Here is an 18,545-nt window from a genome sequence, read left to right as displayed (position 1 = left end):
TTCAAATGTAACCATCTTAATTAAATGCTAATCTGTTCAAAGCCATCATTGAAGCCACATCTTAGGACACAATTTTCCTAATGAATCTCACCAAGAACAATTCAAACAGCATTTTAATAAATATCATTATCATTATTCTAAACCAATGGAATTTTGTATAAAATGGTTGAGAGGTATTCATGATAAATTTAAAAAGCCAATATAACAGAACAATTTAAGGCATCAATGAGGGAAGATAATGTTTTTAATTTTTGAAAAATGAATATGATAAGTGATTTAAGTAATGTCTTCATTTTAAATAATAAAGCATGATCAAATTTAAATATATTCAAAAAAGAAATACATTAGAGAAAATAGGAAAAAAAACATCAAGAAAGGGAAAAAAAAAAAAAGAAAGAAAGAAGCAGTTGCTTTCTCAATCCTCTCTTTCGGTGCTTTTTGTACCGCCCCTTTCCTTCTGTGTCAAATATTCAGCTATTGCATGCCCGACCCATAACTCCATAGCTGTTGCTGAGCTCAAAAAAGTTGACAAAGATAATAGAAAGAGAAGAATCAGCACCAACCCCCCTTTTCCTTTGTGGGTTGCTTCATACCGTTATTGTCCGCCCTTTGATCTCTGTTTCAAACTGGTAACTTCTCTGTCTTTCTTTATTCTCTTATTTTCTCTTGTATTTAAATTGCATGCTTTAACCGGAACCTTTAGTTTACTTCATCTCTGAGTTCCAGGTAAATAGTTGATCATCATATTATTGATTTTGATTTCTCATTTAATTGAATTCACTTCCTCTGATCGTTTTGCTCTCATTGGAGAACCTTGAATTCTGGTCAAATCCCATAAATTTTTTTTATTACTTTCAGGTATTTGGTTGATAATAATCTGACTGCTCTGCTTTTCAATAGATCGAATTTCGAGGTGGGTTTCTGCTTATCTTATTAGTACTCAATTTCTCCTTTTTATTTTTTTCATTGTTGTCTTGTTTGTCATTTCTATTTTTTTGGAATCAGGTCTCGTGGATCTAATCTGGCTATGCTGGTTCATGTTGAATTTTTCTTGAAATAGATTGTGATTGTTCAAGTGATAATAGAGGGAAATGGGTGTTGATGCTATGGAAATTGGGGTTCGGATGAGGAGGTTTCTGGCCATTTCAATCAGAAGAAGTTATAAATCAGTTTGCAATCATCCATTTCTCGTGGGTGTGGTGTCTTTTTTGTTATTCCTGTACAGATCATTTCCATTTTTGTTTTCCCTTTTGGTCTCTGCCTCCCCTGTTTTAGTTTGCACTGCTGTTTTGCTTGGGGTACTTTTGAGTTTTGGGCAATCGAACATACCTGAAATTGAAGAAGAAGAAGAAGAAGAGAAATTTTCCCATGAGATTGCATCTCTAAAAGCCAGGGTTATAGGAGAGGGCGGTGTTGTTATTAGAGATGAGAGTCTTGTTGTAGAGAGATTTAATGGGGAGAAAGGGGATATAGTAGAGAAATCCGATGAAGAAACTAGTCCATTGTATAGTAGACTTGATAATGTCGAGCAAGATGATGGTTCTGTTGATTCTACACAGCTAATTAACAAGGGTTCGAGGGAAATGCAGTTAGAGATGCCCACAACTATAGAGGCGGAGGGAGAATTCAGTGATTTGCTGAAGAATAGGGGAAGTCAACTTGAAGCACAGATGGTTGAAAGCATGCTGACTGACAGGGATGATCTTGAGCATCATTACTCTTTAATTGCAAACATGAAAGATGAGAATATTGATATTGAGGATGATAGATTTGTCGGAGAGTCTTCTGCTGCTCACATGGAAGATCAGTGGGAATCATCATTGAAACAGACAAAAGATGACAATGAAGAGGATGCCAACTACGACGATGAAGAGGATGATGACTATGGATCTGATGGAGCAGAGAGTTCCTCCCCATATGCTTCAATGGAAGACATCATTCCATTGCTTGCTGAGCTCCACCCACTCTTAGATGAGGAAGCTACACCTCGTGCTCATTTGTCTCATGATGGATCAGATGCTGCCTCAGAGAGATCTCATAAAAGTGACGAAAGCAGTGAAGAGTCAGAAGTTATGGAACATCAGGCAGAAGAAGAAGACGGTGAAGATGAAATGGAAGAAGCAGCAGAGGAAGGTAAGGAGGATGGAAGTAAATCTGCAATCAAATGGACTCAGGATGACCAAAAGAACCTGATGGACTTGGGGACTTCAGAGCTTGAAAGGAACGAACGTTTGGAGAACCTCATTGCTAGGAGAAGAGCTCGTAAAAAATTGAGGGTGATGGCTGAGAAGAATCTCATAGACTTAGAAAGTGATGATCTCCCTCTTAGCATTCCACCCATTGCGACAACAAGGCGCAACCCCTTTGATATTCCTTACGACCCCTATGACGATGTTCCTGGGTCTGCTCCATCCATATTGTTGCCAAGACGAAACCCTTTTGATCTTCCTTATGACTCAGGCGAGGAAAAGCCTGATCTCAAGGAGGGCAGTTTTCAACAAGAGTTCACATCAATGCAACCAAGGGAATCACTTTTCAGAAGGCATGAAAGTTTTAGTGTGGGGCCATCACTTTTAGGCGGTCTCAGACAAGAGAGGCAAGATTTCAAATGGAGACCTTACTTTGTACCAGAACGATTTGCGACAGATGGAGTGGGCTATCCTTCATTCCAACGACAATTAAGTGAAGTTAGTGAATCTAAGACAAGTACTTCACTTCCTGATACTGAATCAGTGTCTTCAGCCATTGAGGATGAGGGAAAGAAGAACAATGAACACTATTTTTCTCAAGAAACTAATGCAATCTCCAACATGGACCATGCCTCTGTCCAGGTTGAACATGGAAGCCAATCATCTGGAGTCGATTCAGTGGATATTGATCAAATTGAGGGAATAGATGTTCTCCATGATATTGAGGAAATTACATTGGGGGATGTGGAAAGTCATCATGAGATGGGGTCTAGCTTATCTGAAGCAGAAAGGCTAGATACTTCTATAGGAGAATTGTTAAGTCACCATGAAGTTGACTTGAGCTTACCAGAAACAGGAAAGCCAGCTATTACTGTGAATGTTGACACTAGTGAAAATCTTTTAAATACAGGGGCCATTTGAGGAGTTCAGCAGTAGCTCAAGCCTGTCATCATTGTCAGAAGTAGATGAAAGAATATCTGATGTTAGACAAGAAGGATCAATGGGTTTGAACCAAACATGCATTCGTATTGGGGAATCTGGCATTTCTACACAACTTTCACTTGAGGAGCCGGAGTTTCAATTTATAAGTGGGCTGATGGATGAAAATCATCCTAGGGAGCCTGTTTATGATTCAAGTCCACCAGCGGTCGAGAAATTCCACACATTTTCCTCCATATCTTCTGATCTTCAAACAGATACATCTGAAACGGGTCCACCTCCAATTTTGGTTGAATCTGCTGATGGACACTCTAAATTGCATGTTGAGAGAACTCAGACAGGTATCAATAGTCATGAAGGGGTGCCTGTAACCTCCTCACAAGTGCATCTAATAGATGCAAATGAATCAAGATCATCAGAAGTTCCAGAGGTTCATGAGCATGATGTTAAAAAGGATGAGTCATCAGGAGTCAATGCTAATCGCGATAATGGGGAGGAAACTATGGTGCCTGAATCTAGGGTTGACCATGTTGCAGTTGATTCGGGGTCATTTTCTGAGGCAGCATCTACAGAAGAGCTTGCAGTAGCAAATGAAGGAGCCATTCATCCTGAAGGGGAACAAGTCCACTCATCAAGTTCATCGGACAATGAAGAGATTCAAGAAGCCATGACGCATGAGGATGAAAATGTTCAGCCTCATCTGGAAAAATATCAGTCACCAAGTTATAATTTTCAAATCCATGTTGGGGGCCATGACGATGTAGGGCAGAAAGTGGATGACTTGGGTTCAAGTGACATGCAAATGCCTTCTGATAAGCTAAATTTGTCCGCATCGGAGGAATCAGTGCATGTGGTGGCTGCAGTTCAAGAACCTCTTTCTTCATCAAACTCTGATGCAAGCGTCCACGCTGGTGTCAACCAAGATAAAGATGTGAAAATACTTCCGTTAGACTCAAATTCTCTAAATATGCTTCCTGGGGAACACTCTGAGGGTGTGTTGGAGAAACAGCCCTCGTGGTTAGATAAATCTGTGGTTGATCCATTGATTGTTGTTCATGACCAACTCCAGGTAGTCCAGGTAACTTTAAGCTCTTGAATCTTCTTTGGGATATGAAAACTTTTCTCTATTTTCTTTTGGTGGTTCTTCTAAACATGTAAATCTATGAATTCGTCAATGATGCTTTGTTGTTGTTGTTAAATAATTTATTTTTCTTGGCTACGTCCTGCAGTTTTGAAAATCAATAAAAGTGTCCTTGTTGAACGAACCATATATAATGTATTGTCATTTGTCAGAAGATTGAAACAATTGTTAATTCCTTTGTCTACTAGTTCATGGTTTTCCCCTTTTCCACCAATTCGGATACCACAATAAAGCTCTATGGTGCAATGTGAACTTGAAACAGAAAGGTTCTAGATTTTATTGTTTGTCGTATCATCAAAATAGCTGTTCTGGGTTGATTTATTTGACTTTGAGTTGCATTTTCTGTCAGTGTTAGGCTGTCATAGAACCAATGTTAAAATAGTACATATACTGAGACTCATCATGCTTTCTCCCACATTTTGTAGGAACAATATAAAGTCCTAGTAGACTCTCCAAGAGAAGTGGATGTCATTAAAAATGAAAATGTACAGGAACTTCATGATCCCGATTATGAAGTTTCAAACTCTAATTCCACCTTAGTCCCATCTGAGAGTTCCAGTGATCGACCATTCGCTGGTGTAGTGGATTTGGAAAACAAGATCCTGGACAGCATTGTATATGAGGATGGTAGTCATGTCTCAGAGGACCTTCATTATTCAATGGAAAAATATGGGCCTCCTGTCGAGCAAAATGTCACTGGGGAGGCAGATGAGCTGAGGGACATTGATGAAGGATTTTTGTCAGAATTGGACACCATTGGGGACTTTAGAGTCAATGAAGTTGCTGGGCCAAGACATGATGAGCAAATACCAGAAGAAACTAGTTTTGGCAGTCACAAAAATGATTTGCTTCTCGAAGACTCAGACCTGAGAGATGCCAGCAAAGAGCTTCCAGTTCTTGAAGTTAGATCAATTGAGGACATTCACCTTGCTTTCATGCAACTGCATGAAGGAACAGATGTTAAAGAAGTCATTCATCCCAGTTTGGTTGAGGATCGGGCTGTTGTGGTTGAATCCGAACATCACAGACAAATCAATTCAGGTTTACCAGTGTTTGAGGCTAGATCTGTGGAAGATATTGACGCTGCTATTAAGAAGGCCTGTGAAGCTAATGTAGAAGGAATGCCAAAATCGTTGGGTTCAAAGGATGGATTGGCAGAAGGAATTGAGCCGGATGATACCCAGCAGATTGAATCAACAGACATAGAATATGTTGTTCAAGAAACTAGGGTGCTTGCTTCTAGTGAAAAAAAAACATGAACTTGATGCAACTTTTGAAAACTCTAGTTTGAGTATACCAGATAGAAGATATTTGAAGGATGAATCTAAAAAGGCAAGTTCTAGTTCAAGCTCTAGCTCAAGCTCCAGTGATTCAGATTGAAGATGAATATCGAAGGAGTGTGTTTTACTCTCCCCGTTTCTTCCATGTGGATGAGTTTTTTTTCCCTGGTTTATTGATGTGGTTAGCATATGGGGTAGTTTTAGATTACTTCTTCATTGATTGATTGATTTCTTCAAGAATGAGTTTTGTTTTGCTTTCTTGAAGTGTGATTATTTTTCCGCCTTTTTTTCAATTACAACCTGGGGAGAGTGAGCAGTTTGAGGCTTAAATGTGGAGAAACTTTTTTGAATTCTTGAATATTGTAAATTATATGTTGTATTAGTGTTGCTTTGATGAAATTTGTTTTTATACTATTCTATTGATCCTCCACCATAGGCAGAGCAACAAAGGATCAAACCAACAAACATTTGATTGAAAACAAACAATATTGGAATCCACAAAATCCAATCCAACCATTTCAAGCTCAACAAAATGATTTCTACTAACGAGTATTTTTGGTAATAAACTTTAACTTTCACTTTCTGGTTAGTCCTATATCACATAGTTTTCTAGCTGTCCATAAACCTGGAATGTCTTCATATTTCCCCATGAAGGGTCTTGTTGCAGTTTGTTAGTACTGGTTCAAGTACAGTATATGCTTCCATATAACCCCTTTTTAGCCGACATTGTAAGGAATACTTGGGCTGACAGAAGTTCCCTTGAATTTTAGCTCAAAAAGTCTGGTCCAGGCCGGCGGCTTTGGACCGACCAAGCGAATTGAATTTTTCTCAAAAAAGCTACGGCTGCCCTACCGCAAGTTTTCTTCTTTATCCAGACTTGGGACCGGCTGCGTGCATAAGCTTTGTAAGTGAGAGGAGAAAAAACTTACCTATGTAACAGTCATAGATTATTAGTCACGACCACCATGTCTACATATGTGAAAGTAATAAGAAACAAAAGTCCCATCAACATGGCTTCTGGCAGTTGATGTTTTCCCTATGCTAAAGAAAAAAATGAAGTATGAAGTCAAGCATCTTGCTGGTTGTTATTATGTTCCTCCTCAGATGCGGCAACAAACCACTTCTGCACACGGTTGCGAGCTATCACAACCTGCAATTTCCATATCCGGGCGGGCAAATGAGAAAATCAGTTTAATAACATGGAAAAATTTGTATCTAGTTTAAGGCAAAACCAGGTACCTGGTTATCCCAGTCAGTTTTGGAAGTTATCACTATGAGTACAATAGTCTGAATCAGTATTCCGCTTAGCATTCCCATCCAAACACCCTAACAACGAAAACGGCCAAATCAGAGCTTAGAAAATTTCTACAGAAACACATTTCTCAGGGAAAGATCTGAACTTGTGAATCAAACCACGAACCCAACTCCGTATAATATAATGTGTTTGTAGATGAATGATGAAATACTCACTTTAACCTGCAGATTGAATACATAACCAAGCACAACTCCGACGGGGATCCCAATCAGGTAGTAAGAGGCTAAGTTAACATATGCCACAACGCTCTGCCATCCCGCCCCGATAGCAACACCTATCACAAAATTGTCGACAATTAGAGATGCCAAACTTCCTCAAGTCTAGCTGGTATATCTTGTCACAAGGATAGGGATACATGCGCGGCCATCGATAGAAACGTGAGTTCAATCATCATGAGCCACAAGGAAAAAACAACAAAATGGGAGAATTACCAGAGAGTACAGGTTGCACGCTGTTCAGAAGTATTGAGATAGCCAATAATGGAGATAAACTCGCAACTTCTTTAACGACGTTAGGGCTTTCAGTAAACATGTAAGCTACATATCCCCTTATAAATAGGAATATAAGAAACAGCACGAATCCAATGGAAAATGATGTCAGGACTGCCATTTTGATTGAGAACTTTGCAGCTTTTGAACTCCCTCTTCCTAGCTCATTCGACACTCGAACACTGGAATTTAACCAACAAATAAATGTTACCAACAGTACCACAATCTCACCCACAACCCCGTGTATTAAAAATGATTTGGTTCTGAGAAACCAAAAAGAGCCAATGATAACAATGTGTTGATTGTTTTAAGGGTGATTATAATTTATACCTGGCTGCAGCAAAGAAACCGAGGGATATCATCATTTCCCATCCATTTATGTTGAGGCTGCCGGAAATAGAAAATGTTTTAGGTAATATAAAAACGACTGAAACAGGAATAATGTGTAATACATAAAGGTAAGCCACAAATTACCAGATAGCAAGAGCATCAATTGCAACCTTGGCATTGCTCAAGTTTCCAGTTAGAAGAACAAGAATTGTATTGTACCAAAGCTCAAGGCTGTCAAGTAAACATAAATTAAGAAGAAATCGTCAGATTACTATGTCAGAGAAAATAAAAGCTATGTTTCGTATTTTCTTCAAATGATTTGAAACATGCAAGACATCGGTATCACAAGTATTTCTTTAATCAACATAAAGATCTCGTTCAAGCAAATTAGGCATCGAGAAAAAAAAAAAAAAAAGGCGTTGCAAGTAATGCATGCAACCAGGTAATGGCAATACATATAAGGAGCAAAACAGTACTCTTGTTAGGCAAATATAACTTCGGCTGTACTTTTATAGCTAGTTGTCACAATGGATACTTATCAGTGTTGTGGAATAATGAGAGCAACTTGTCACCCTTACGGCCCTAAATTTCAGAACTCATCTGAAATTTGCCATTTTCATCCTAACAAGAAATGGAAAAATTACAATGGTACATGAAGTAACGTATGAAAGTCCTTACCAAAGCATTGCACCAGCGGACAAAGAAAGCTTGACAACTGGGTAAAGATCCTTGAAAGCAAGGAAAGTGAAACCTTTCCATGTTTCACGGCATCCTCCACAAGTAATAAACAATAGCTGACCCACATTTGGAATCCAATAAGCCAAAGTTGTTGATAACAATGCCCCCGGAAGCCCAAACTTGAATTTCACAGTGAGAAGCCATGAAAGAAGAATGTGGATCAGAACTGAAAATGCCGCCAAATATGCTATAATCATATTCTTGCTCTGTGCTTGCAGGAACATTTGGCAGGTAAAGGATGCAATGAAAGAAAACACCACTGGGATTAACCACAGAGAAATTGTTCCAGCAACTTTAGCAATATCCTCTTCCTGGCCAAGGAACTTTAAAATGGGAGTTGTAAAGACAAATATGGGAAGAATGAAGATCGTGATCAGTAGTAAAATTATCCATGATCTTTGAAGATAGATTCCAAGCATGTGGTACTGTTTTGCACCGTATGCTTGCCCACATAGAGTTTCCAATGCACTAGCCATCCCCAGCTGCACATTTAGATCCACAAACAACAATGTTCATTAAATTGAAAAGGCTATTAATCAGATAAATAGTTGTATGAAATCAAAGCCATTTGACATTGACCCATCAGTGCTACTTTCTTTCAAGTCATCCTGATCAGTAAGACTTTTAATCCACTCAATAGATAAATTGTTTTACTTGCTTAGCTTTTTTGATCATTTGATCATCCCTCAATTATTGTTCAAGTTTCATTTTGGTCCCTTAGCTTTTTTTTCTTCCATTTTCGTCCCCCAACTATGAGAAAGTTCCCTGTTTGTCCCTCGAATAAATCCGGCGACGAAAAAATCCAACGTGACATCCTATTGTTCCCCAGATCAGATTTCTCCGACGTGCCATATAGCTGCCACGTAAGCATTTTTCGACCCCAATCTCACTTAAAGGACGAAAATGATACTTTTCAATAGTTGAGGGACGAAAATGAGAGGAAAAAAACTTAGGGACGAAAATGAAACTCGTCCAATAATTGAGGGATGAAAAGTACCTTTTTACCCTTCTTTCAGGAACTTTAAAGATTAAATATTTTGAACATTTTATTGACATTTTTATGAAGGAAAAAAACACAGAAAAAGATCCCATTTTTTACTCAATTTGACCACTACAAGAAGATTAAGGCATTGTTTGGTTCGCAGATTTGGAGATGGAGATGGAATGCCAAGAAAGCTATTCTTGCCAATATTTACCAATGTTTGGATCACATTGTACTGCTAATTTATTGGCATTAGTTTTCTTGGCCATGTGCATGGCCAGGGTAAAAATTACAATAGAATAATGCTTAGATTACTGAAATCCCCTTATTCTAATATATAGTTTAATATAATATATCAAACGATTATTTGATATTTAAATTAAAAAGTGACCCTTTAATTTCAATATCCAAACTAAAAACTATAAAAATAAAAAATAAATTGGTCGACTATAATTGTGGAATATTTTCAAAAATTAAGTATTTTTCAAAAGGGCATGATAGATATTTAATTAAAAACAAGTGAGTCTTCTCAATCTTTACCGAGGATTCCTCTTTTAGCGAAGAAAGGGGAAGGAGGAATTCAACTTTCCTTAGAAATCTACATTCCAATAATTTCACCAACCAAACTTAGGAATTATTGGCCAAAGGAAAGCTCTTATTTCTAGAAATTTGGATTCCGTGAACCAAACAAACCCTAAGGTTGTCATCTTTCCGAGCATTTTGAAAGAAGAAATTAGAGTACATACCAGGATGCCATTAGCAAACCTCAAGAAGACTGTGAAGACAAGTGAATATGCAGCTAGCTCTGTAGGGCCAATGTGACCAACGAATGCTTGACTAACTACAGTTACCCCAAATATAGAGAACCTAGTGAAAACGGCAGGACCAGCTACTGCCCACATCTTCTTGGTCTCACACCATACTCTCTTCTTCAATGGCACCTCCTCCTCATCGACTTCGCTCTTTTGTTGTGTTCTTCCCAAAAGCTTCACTTTCATGTCCCCCTCCATTTCAAGTACTCCTCCCAGGCCACTTCAACCTAATGACAACCAAATTAACACATAAAAAAGAAAAGAAAAGAAAAGAACAATCTTTTATCATGTTTTCCATAATTTCACGTACATTCACAGATGCTTTGTTCTATAAAAACAATTTGAATTAGATAAAATATCAGCAAGTGAAAAGTTAGAGAACTACTCACTAAACACACTTTTGAAGAAGAGAAAGTTTGGACCCCAAATAATTTTTCAAAGGCAGAGCAACCACAATGGTGAATGGTTTATCAGTCTATTGTTCCATCAAATTTTTTTTGCTCAAATGTCACAGACCCTCCTTGTGGTTAGGGTCATTTATAGATGTATCCGTCGTTTTGAATTTATAAGAATTGGACTTCAGCGTTTTGTTTTCGTGTCATGTTTGGTCTCTCCGTCCTTTGACTAATCATATTGCTTTGTTGGTGACTAGTTGTATAGTTGTTTGATATTTTTGATTTGTTGTAGACTTGTTTTAGATTATTGATTTAGGTATATGATTCTTTTTATGATTTCTTAAATATGGAAATAATTTTGGTATTCTATAATTGGAAGGATACCCAGGATATCAACCTGTTGTCGTCTGTATTTTAAGAGGATAATTGTTTTCTTATTTGGGACATTTAAAAATCTCGGTTGATTCTCCTTCTAGATGAGCATATACCTGAGAATTTGTCCTTATCTTTATATATATATGGACATAAACTCATTGTATATCAAAATCAATCGACCTTTGATGTGTACATATGTTAAAGTAATAAGAAAACAAAAATCCCTCTCATGGCTGCTGGTAGTTCACGTTTTTCCTGTTCCAAACAACAAAATGACCTCCATTTGGCAAAGTTTATTTACTGTCAAAATAAATTAACTGTGAAAAATAAACTAGCTTATAAGTTGTTAAATAAATTATTAGATGTTTGACAAAACTTATAATATAAGCTAACTTATAAGCTCAAAAAAAGACTATTAAATTTAATTAAAAAGATGAAATAAAAAAAGTTTATAATATTATCATAGTAAAAAAGAAGAAACAAAGAAAAAATGAAAAAAATAAAAACAAAACATGAGCTCTAAAATACGCTTCAATTTGAAGCTTATTTTTTTGGAATTTATTAGAGCTTATAAGCTAACATATACGGTAGTTTATGTGGAGTGATTGGAAGCTTATAAGCTCGAAAATAAGCTCTGCCAAACAGGCCATTCGAAGTCAAGCATCTTGCTGGTTGTTATTATGTTCCTCAGATTCAGCAACAAACCACTTCTGTACACGGTTACGAGCTATAACAACCTGCAATTTCCATATCCGGGCGGGCGAATAAGACATCAGTGTAATATCATAGAAAACGGCCAGTTTGTATCTAGTTTAAGGCAACGGCAGGTACCTGATTATCCCAGTCAGTTTTGGAAGTTATCACTATGAGTACAATAGTCTGAAGCAGTATCCCGCATAGCATCCCCATCCAAACACCCTAACAACCAAAACGGCCAAAATCAGAGCTTAGAAAATTTCTACAGAAACACATTTCTCATGGAAAAATCTGAGATGAATGATAAAATAAATACTCACTTTAACCTGCAGATTGAATACGTAACCAAGCACAACTCCGATGGGGATCCCAACCAGGTAGTAAGAGGCTAAGTTAACATATGCCACAATGCTCTGCCATCCCGCCCCGATAGCAACACCTATCACAAAATTCTTGACAATTATTAGAGATGCCAAACTTCATTAAGTCTAGCTGGTATATGTTGTCATAATAGGGATGGGGAACAGGGATACATGCACGGCCATCACTTAAACGCGAGTTCAATCATCATGAGCCACAAGGAAGAAAAAAAAAACGACGAAATGGGAGAATTACCAGAGAGCACAGGTTGCACGCTGTTCAGAAGTATCGAGATAGCCAATAATGGTGATAAATTTGCGACTGCTTTAACCACGTTAGGGCTTTCAGTAAATATGTAAGCTACATATCCCCTCATAAATAGGAATATAAGAAACAACACGAATCCAATGGAAAATGATGTCAGAACTATCATTTTGATCGAGAACTTTGCAGCTTTTGAGCTCCCTCTTCCTAGCTCATTCGATACTCGGACACTGGAATTTTGCCAACAAAAACATGTTACCAACGGTACCACAATGTCGCTCACAACCCCGTGTATTAAAAAATGAAATGAATAATACTATGATTTGGTTCTGAGAAACAAAATAGAGCCAAGGATAACAATGTTGAGTATTTTAAGGGTGATTATAATTTATACCTAGCTGCAGCCAAGAAACCAAGGGATATCATCATTTCCCATCCGTTTATGTTGAGGCTGCCGGAAATAGAAAATGGTTAGTTAATATAAAAACGACTGAAAACAGGAATACTGTGTAATACATGAAGGTAAGCCACAAATTACCAGATAGCAAGAGCATCAATTGCAACCTTGGCATTGCTCAAGTTTCCAGTTAGAAGAACAAGAATTGTATTGTACCAAAGCTCAAGGCTGTCAAGTAAACATAAATTAAGAAGGAATCGTCAGATTACTATGTCAGAGAAAATAAAAGCTATGATTTCGTATTTTCTTCAATGATTTGAAACATGCAAGACATCAGTATCACAAGTATTTCTTTAATCAACATAAGGATCTCTTTCAAGCAAATTAGGCATCGAGAAAAAAAAAAGGCGTTGCAAGTAATGCAACCAGGTGATGCCAATACATATAAGGAGCAAAACAGTAGTCTTCTTATGCAAATATAACTTCGGCTGTACTTTTATAGCTAATTATCACGACGGATATCTATCAGTGTTACATATAGTAGGCATCGGTTAGGCTCAAGCATGATCCTACTTTGGACGGAAACTCTTCTAGTACAAAGAGTTAGGAAAATTTGTAAAACTGACCGACTCTAAAAACCGATTCTGAAAAATGACCCCATTTAAAAAAACCGGAAATTTGATCTAGATAATTCATTGAAAGACCAAAATACCCTCAAAAGTAATAAAACACCCATTAAATCACATAACCATTTCATTTCCCACGATTTTCTTTCACTTTCAGACACTGTTCACCCGATCACTGCTCGACGCGAAGTTTTCAATCTTGGAGCATCATTTTCTGGAAACTCAATCGACTTCTTCTTCTACAATAAGGTTAGTACGATTAAGGTTTTTTTGGTCGAGCAACGGTCAAGTGAACAATGTTTGAAAGTGAAAGAAAACCGTGGGCAATGAAATGGTTATGTGATTTTATGGGTGTTTTAATGACTTTTGACGGTATTTTGGTCTTTCAAAGAATTATCTAGATCAAATTTCTGGTTTTTTTAAATGAGGTCATTTTTCCGAACCGATTTTTAGAGTCGGTCAGTTTCACAAACTAGGAATCACGGACACTTCTAACATGGTGCCGTCCCAATGTCGAACACTCCTCGGACACCGACACAGCCCCGACATGTGACAGACACGTGTCCAAACCGTGTCCAAATTTTTCTTTATTTTAAATGGAAGGACACGGCTTGGACGTGTCCTTTTTTTCCTGACATTTTGTGCTTATATTACAGAGGCAAATCATGTCTCAATAAAATATTAAAATACAATTCCAATACCTTTATCAAAATTCAAAATTGTATTTTTTTTATAAAGCTGAAAAAGCTACAACTTCTCTAAATATGGGTCCCATGTGTCCCTCTACATTTGTTTTTTATTTGTCTCTAAATGTGGGTCCCATCTGTCCTCCCACATTTGTTTTTAATTTGTTTTATTCTTTTATAATTTTTTTTTGAGTACAAAAAACAAATAAAAGTAGAAACTATATATATTTATTAAAATCAAACATTTCCCTATGTTCATTTTAATCAAACATTATCATATTCAAAAACATTTATTTATAATAATTTTTTATATATAACTAATATATTATATTTATTTATTTATTTATGCATGCATGTCCTTGCCGTGTCCGTCCGTGTCCTAAAAATTTTAAAATTACCGTGTCCTGTCGTGTCCATGCTTCTTAGTTTACAAATTTCCCAAAGAGTTAAACTAACCAAGAAAAACTGAGGAAGCTTTGGACAGAACATAAATTGCTCAAGTTGTTGAGTCTATAGCAATAGTGCTGGAAAGGACATCTATCATACCCTCTTACGGCCCTAAATTTCAGACCTCATCTGAAATTTGCCATTTTCATCCTAACATGAAATGGAGAAATTATAACCAAGTAACGTATGAAGTCCTTACCAAAGCATCGCACCAGCGGACAAAGAAAGCTTGACAACTGGGTAAAGATCCTTGAAAGCAAGGAAAGTGAAACCTTTCCATGTTTCACGGCATCCTCCACAAGTAATAAACAATAGCTGACCCACATTTGGAATCCAATAAGCCAAAGTTGTCGATAACAATGCCCCCGGAAGCCCAAACTTGAATTTCACAGTGAGAAGCCATGAAAGAAGAATGTGGATCAGAATTGAAAATGCTGCCAAATATGCTATTATCATATTCTTGCTCTGTGCTTGCAGGAACATTTGGCAGGTAAAGGACACAATGAAAGAAAACACCACTGGGATTAACCACAGAGAAATTGTTCCAGCAACTTTAGCAATATCCTCTTCCTGGCCGAGGAACTTTAAAATTGGAGTTGTAAAGACAAATATGGGAAGAATGAGGATCGCGGTCAGTAGTAAAACTATCCATGATCTTTGAAGATAGATTCCAAGCATGTGGTACTGTTTTGCACCATATGCTTGCCCACATAGAGTTTCCAATGCACTAGCCATCCCCAGCTGCACATTTTGATCCACAAACAACAATGTTCATTAAATCGAAAAGGCTATTAATCAGATAAATAGTTGTATTATGAAATCTAGCAATTGAAGTAATCCATCACTACTGCCCATTGATCTTGATCTAAGCAAGTATCAGTCAATGCCATGAGAACCATGAAAATCTGACATCCTGAGGCTGAGTAAGACGCTTAATCAAACCAGACAAATGTATTGTGGTGAGCTGGCCTAAGCAAGTAAAACTATTAATCTATTGAGTGGATAATTCTTTTAGAAAGCTTAAAGGTTAAATCTTTTGATCATTTTATTGACATTTTTTTTACCAGGAAAAAAAAAACAGAAAAAGATCCATTTTTTACTCAATTTGACTACTCCAAGAAGATAAAAGTTGTCATCTATCCGAGCTTTTGAAAGAAGAAAATAGAGTACATACCAGGATGCCATTAGCAAACCTCAAGAAGACTGTGAAGACAAGTGAATAGGCAGCTAGCTCTGTAGGGCCAATATGACCAACGAATGCTTGACTAACTACAGTTACCCCAAACGTAGAGAACCTAGTGAAAATGGCAGGGCCAGCTACTGCCCACATCTTCTTCGTCTCAGTCCATACTTTCTCCCTCAATGGAACCTCCTCATCGACTTCGCTCTTTTGTTGTGTTCTTCTCAAAAGCTTCTCTTTCATGTCCCCCTCCATTTCAAGTACTCTTCCCAGGCCACTTCAACCTAATGACAACCAAATTAACACCAAAAAAAAACTAGACAAGAACAATCTTCTATTATGTTTTCCAAAAATTTCACATCCACAGATGCTTTTTTCTATAAAAATTAAAAACCATTTGCATTCGATAAAATATCAGCAAGAGAGGAGAAAGTTTGGACACCAAATATATCTATAATGGGGCACCATGCCTTTTGACGCAGATTTGTGGGGCCACTACTGTCGCATGCATGTTTCACACTTTTCACATTTTAGCAACAAATGTGATCCACCCATTTACGATTTTGCTAACCAGCTCATAATTGTGAAATATCCAACTTACAAGATCTGGGGGTTTTAACTTTTAAGAGGATAATTGCTTTATTATTTGAGAACTTTAAAAATTTTGTTTGATTCTCTTTCCAATGACAAAAGTTCAGAGAAAAAGTGAAAAGTATTCTAGCTTTCAGAAAACAATGAAGCTATGGAACTCATTAGGATTTTTCTAATGTATTGAGATGTAACCATGGCCTCCCTCATATCAGAAGTCAGAACTATACTACATATGGGTTGATCCCACAAGTTAAGAATTCAACAAATTCTGGGGAAAGAGTGGTTTCATTTATTTTCCCAGAAACCAATCAAAGCAAAGAAAACTATTTCTCACTTCCATTCTTCTACCAACTCGGAGGAGACGAACAATAAGGAGCACATCAAGAACATGACTTGACTTGTTTTAAAACCCATAAACAAGGTTTAAGGAAAAAAAAAACCCACAAACTATTACAGACTAAGCAACTATTATATTATTAATAATCGAGTGAAAATTTGAAAGAAAGAGGAAAGAATACATACAGTACAAATATCTGAAGCAAAGCCCAAGAACACTTTCAGCAGAGGAACAACCTCATCTTTTAACAGACAACAATGGTCGCCATTTATGCTTTTTTGTTTATTGGCTAATTGTACTCTTCCCAGGCCATCTTTCTCTATAGTTAATGCATTTTTTGTCGCTTATAGAGAAAAAACATGACGTTGCAATTCAGAAAATAGAAGAGAAGAGAGTGGACATACGTATCATAAATGACTACTAACAATAAAAGGTTGGCACTTATCCCCGTGTAGTTGGTATAGTGAAAGGCCAATCAGGCTCCACGTCCACATGAAAATGATGAGAAAATTCAAATGGCTAAACGGTAAACACCCCCCAACAAGACTCCACATCCACAACCCTCCAATCCAGCTATCAGAGATCCTTGATACTTGTCAGTATTTTCTGGTACTTAGTTCAGTTTGTTGATACATGTACAATTAGGTATGACCAGATTTTATGATATGTAAATGTAGTTTATGTACAATAGGTTCTCCATATTATCATATGAGTATAGGGATGACAATTTGTGCCCGACCTGCTCCGACCCGCCCCGATCCGCACGGATTTTCTCCGATCCGAGACTTGTGCGGGGCAGGGATGGGGGCAAAAATTTTCAACCCGCACGGGGGCGGGGCGGGGGCGGATATGCCTCCCGCTCCAACCTGACCCGCCCCGCAATAAATATTTATGTACATAATATATGTATATATATATAATATTTCTTTTATAATATAGATAAATATTTGTTTATCTAAACATTTATTAATTTGATATTATTATTAAAATCAAAGTAACCCCTAAACTTCTTTGATAAGATTTAAGTACTTAAACATTAAAACCCTATACATAATATTTACAATACTCCTATTGATTATTGAATAAATATTGATAAAAACATAAAACCCTAAATCTTAAATTAAATATAGTCTACTCCTAATTCAATTGAAGTGATGTTGATAAAAAATAATTTAAGATTCCTAAACCCTAACTTAAATTGACTTGATTTGAACACATTGATTCTAATATAGTAATAAACTAATAATGTCAAAATAGAGATTTGAATGCTTAGTTTTAATCCAATATAAATAATCCTTAAACCCTAAGCACTAAATAATCCATGAACCCTAAACCATTAAACCTAAGTACTAAATAATTCATAAACCCTAACCCCTAAAGCTGAGCGCTAAACCCTAAACCATATAATTAATCCAATATAAATAATCCCTAACCCCTAACTCAATTGAATTGATATTGATAAAAATATAGGACCCTAAATCTGACTCTATACTCCCAAATCCTAATCTCCAAAACCCTAAAGGTCCTAAACCCTAAACCCCAAATCCTTAAATACTCTAAATCTCTAAACCCTAAAGGCTTTAAACCCTAAACCCCAAAACCCTAAAGACTCTAAACCATAAAGGCTTTGAACCCTAAACCTAAGCACTAAACCCTAAAGCCATAATATGACCATCTACTCATTAATATTGATAAAATCTTTAAGACCCTAAGATTTTATAAAATAAAGTATAAAATTAAACAATTTAAAACTATAGATGTGTATAATATAAACTTTAAAATCAATAACATTAAGTAAAACTAAAATTATTTAATGGTGTTAAAAATATACTAGATGGTATGTAAAGATAATAATTTAATTAGTTGGCAAGTGTAACATGAAAATAGATTGGGCTCGTTGGTTAGTTCATTACTACCACGCCTAAAAGTCCCAGGTTTGAATCCTAGAATTTGCAATTTAAGCAATTTAATTTTACA

General features: G+C 36.8%; 2 protein-coding genes and 1 pseudogene across 4 annotated transcripts; 1 reads left to right on the top strand and 2 right to left on the bottom strand.

Annotated features, from left to right (window-relative positions):
- Window positions 1-423: 423 nt before the first annotated feature.
- On the top strand, window positions 424-5,931 carry LOC120016603 (annotated as a pseudogene).
- A 567-nt stretch (window positions 5,932-6,498) lies between these two features.
- LOC120017049 (protein DETOXIFICATION 21-like) lies at window positions 6,499-10,755 on the bottom strand. The gene is made up of 9 exons (XM_038870106.1): window positions 10,604-10,755; window positions 10,149-10,441; window positions 8,361-8,902; window positions 7,827-7,913; window positions 7,683-7,739; window positions 7,296-7,534; window positions 7,020-7,138; window positions 6,789-6,875; window positions 6,499-6,699 (listed from the first exon to the last, which is right to left on the bottom strand). The coding sequence occupies exons 2-9, from the start codon at window positions 10,410-10,412 to the stop codon at window positions 6,616-6,618; spliced, it is 1,479 nt and encodes a 492-aa protein (XP_038726034.1). The 5' UTR covers window positions 10,413-10,441; window positions 10,604-10,755; the 3' UTR covers window positions 6,499-6,615.
- Window positions 10,756-11,383: 628 nt separating this feature from the next.
- LOC120017290 (protein DETOXIFICATION 21-like) lies at window positions 11,384-16,922 on the bottom strand. 3 transcript variants are annotated; one of them, XM_038870469.1, is made up of 9 exons: window positions 16,754-16,922; window positions 15,635-15,924; window positions 14,660-15,201; window positions 12,843-12,929; window positions 12,699-12,755; window positions 12,296-12,534; window positions 12,001-12,119; window positions 11,816-11,902; window positions 11,384-11,721 (listed from the first exon to the last, which is right to left on the bottom strand). In XM_038870469.1, exons 2-9 carry the CDS (start codon window positions 15,893-15,895, stop codon window positions 11,641-11,643), a joined length of 1,473 nt encoding a protein of 490 aa, XP_038726397.1. In that variant the 5' UTR covers window positions 15,896-15,924; window positions 16,754-16,922; the 3' UTR covers window positions 11,384-11,640. The 3 variants fall into 3 exon arrangements, with proteins under 3 accessions (XP_038726397.1, XP_038726398.1, XP_038726396.1); XM_038870470.1 differs by having other exon boundaries at window positions 15,635-15,917; XM_038870468.1 differs by lacking the exon at window positions 16,754-16,922 and having other exon boundaries at window positions 15,635-16,071.
- Window positions 16,923-18,545: the final 1,623 nt, after the last annotated feature.

The sequence above is a fragment of the Tripterygium wilfordii genome, chromosome 15 (genome assembly GCF_013401445.1).
Source record: "Tripterygium wilfordii isolate XIE 37 chromosome 15, ASM1340144v1, whole genome shotgun sequence".
Lineage (NCBI taxonomy): Eukaryota > Viridiplantae > Streptophyta > Magnoliopsida > Celastrales > Celastraceae > Tripterygium > Tripterygium wilfordii.
This window is presented reverse-complemented; position numbering and strand designations above follow the sequence as displayed.

What these genes read in the sequence shown, in the direction of transcription:
- LOC120017049 (XM_038870106.1), bottom strand. Translation starts at nt 10,412, where the DNA reads ATGGAGGGGGACATGAAAGTGAAGCTTTTGGGAAGAACACAACAAAAG. An exon ending in ATTGATGCTCTTGCTATCTG is followed by an intron (nt 7,740 to 7,826) that starts GTAATTTGTGGC and finishes TATTTCCGGCAG; the next exon opens with CCTCAACATAAATGGATGGG. An exon ending in TATTCAATCTGCAGGTTAAA is followed by an intron (nt 6,876 to 7,019) that starts GTGAGTATTTCA and finishes TTTCGTTGTTAG; the next exon opens with GGTGTTTGGATGGGAATGCT.
- LOC120017290 (XM_038870469.1), bottom strand. Translation starts at nt 15,895, where the DNA reads ATGGAGGGGGACATGAAAGAGAAGCTTTTGAGAAGAACACAACAAAAG. An exon ending in ATTGATGCTCTTGCTATCTG is followed by an intron (nt 12,756 to 12,842) that starts GTAATTTGTGGC and finishes TATTTCCGGCAG; the next exon opens with CCTCAACATAAACGGATGGG. An exon ending in AAACTGACTGGGATAATCAG is followed by an intron (nt 11,722 to 11,815) that starts GTACCTGCCGTT and finishes TGGAAATTGCAG; the next exon opens with GTTGTTATAGCTCGTAACCG.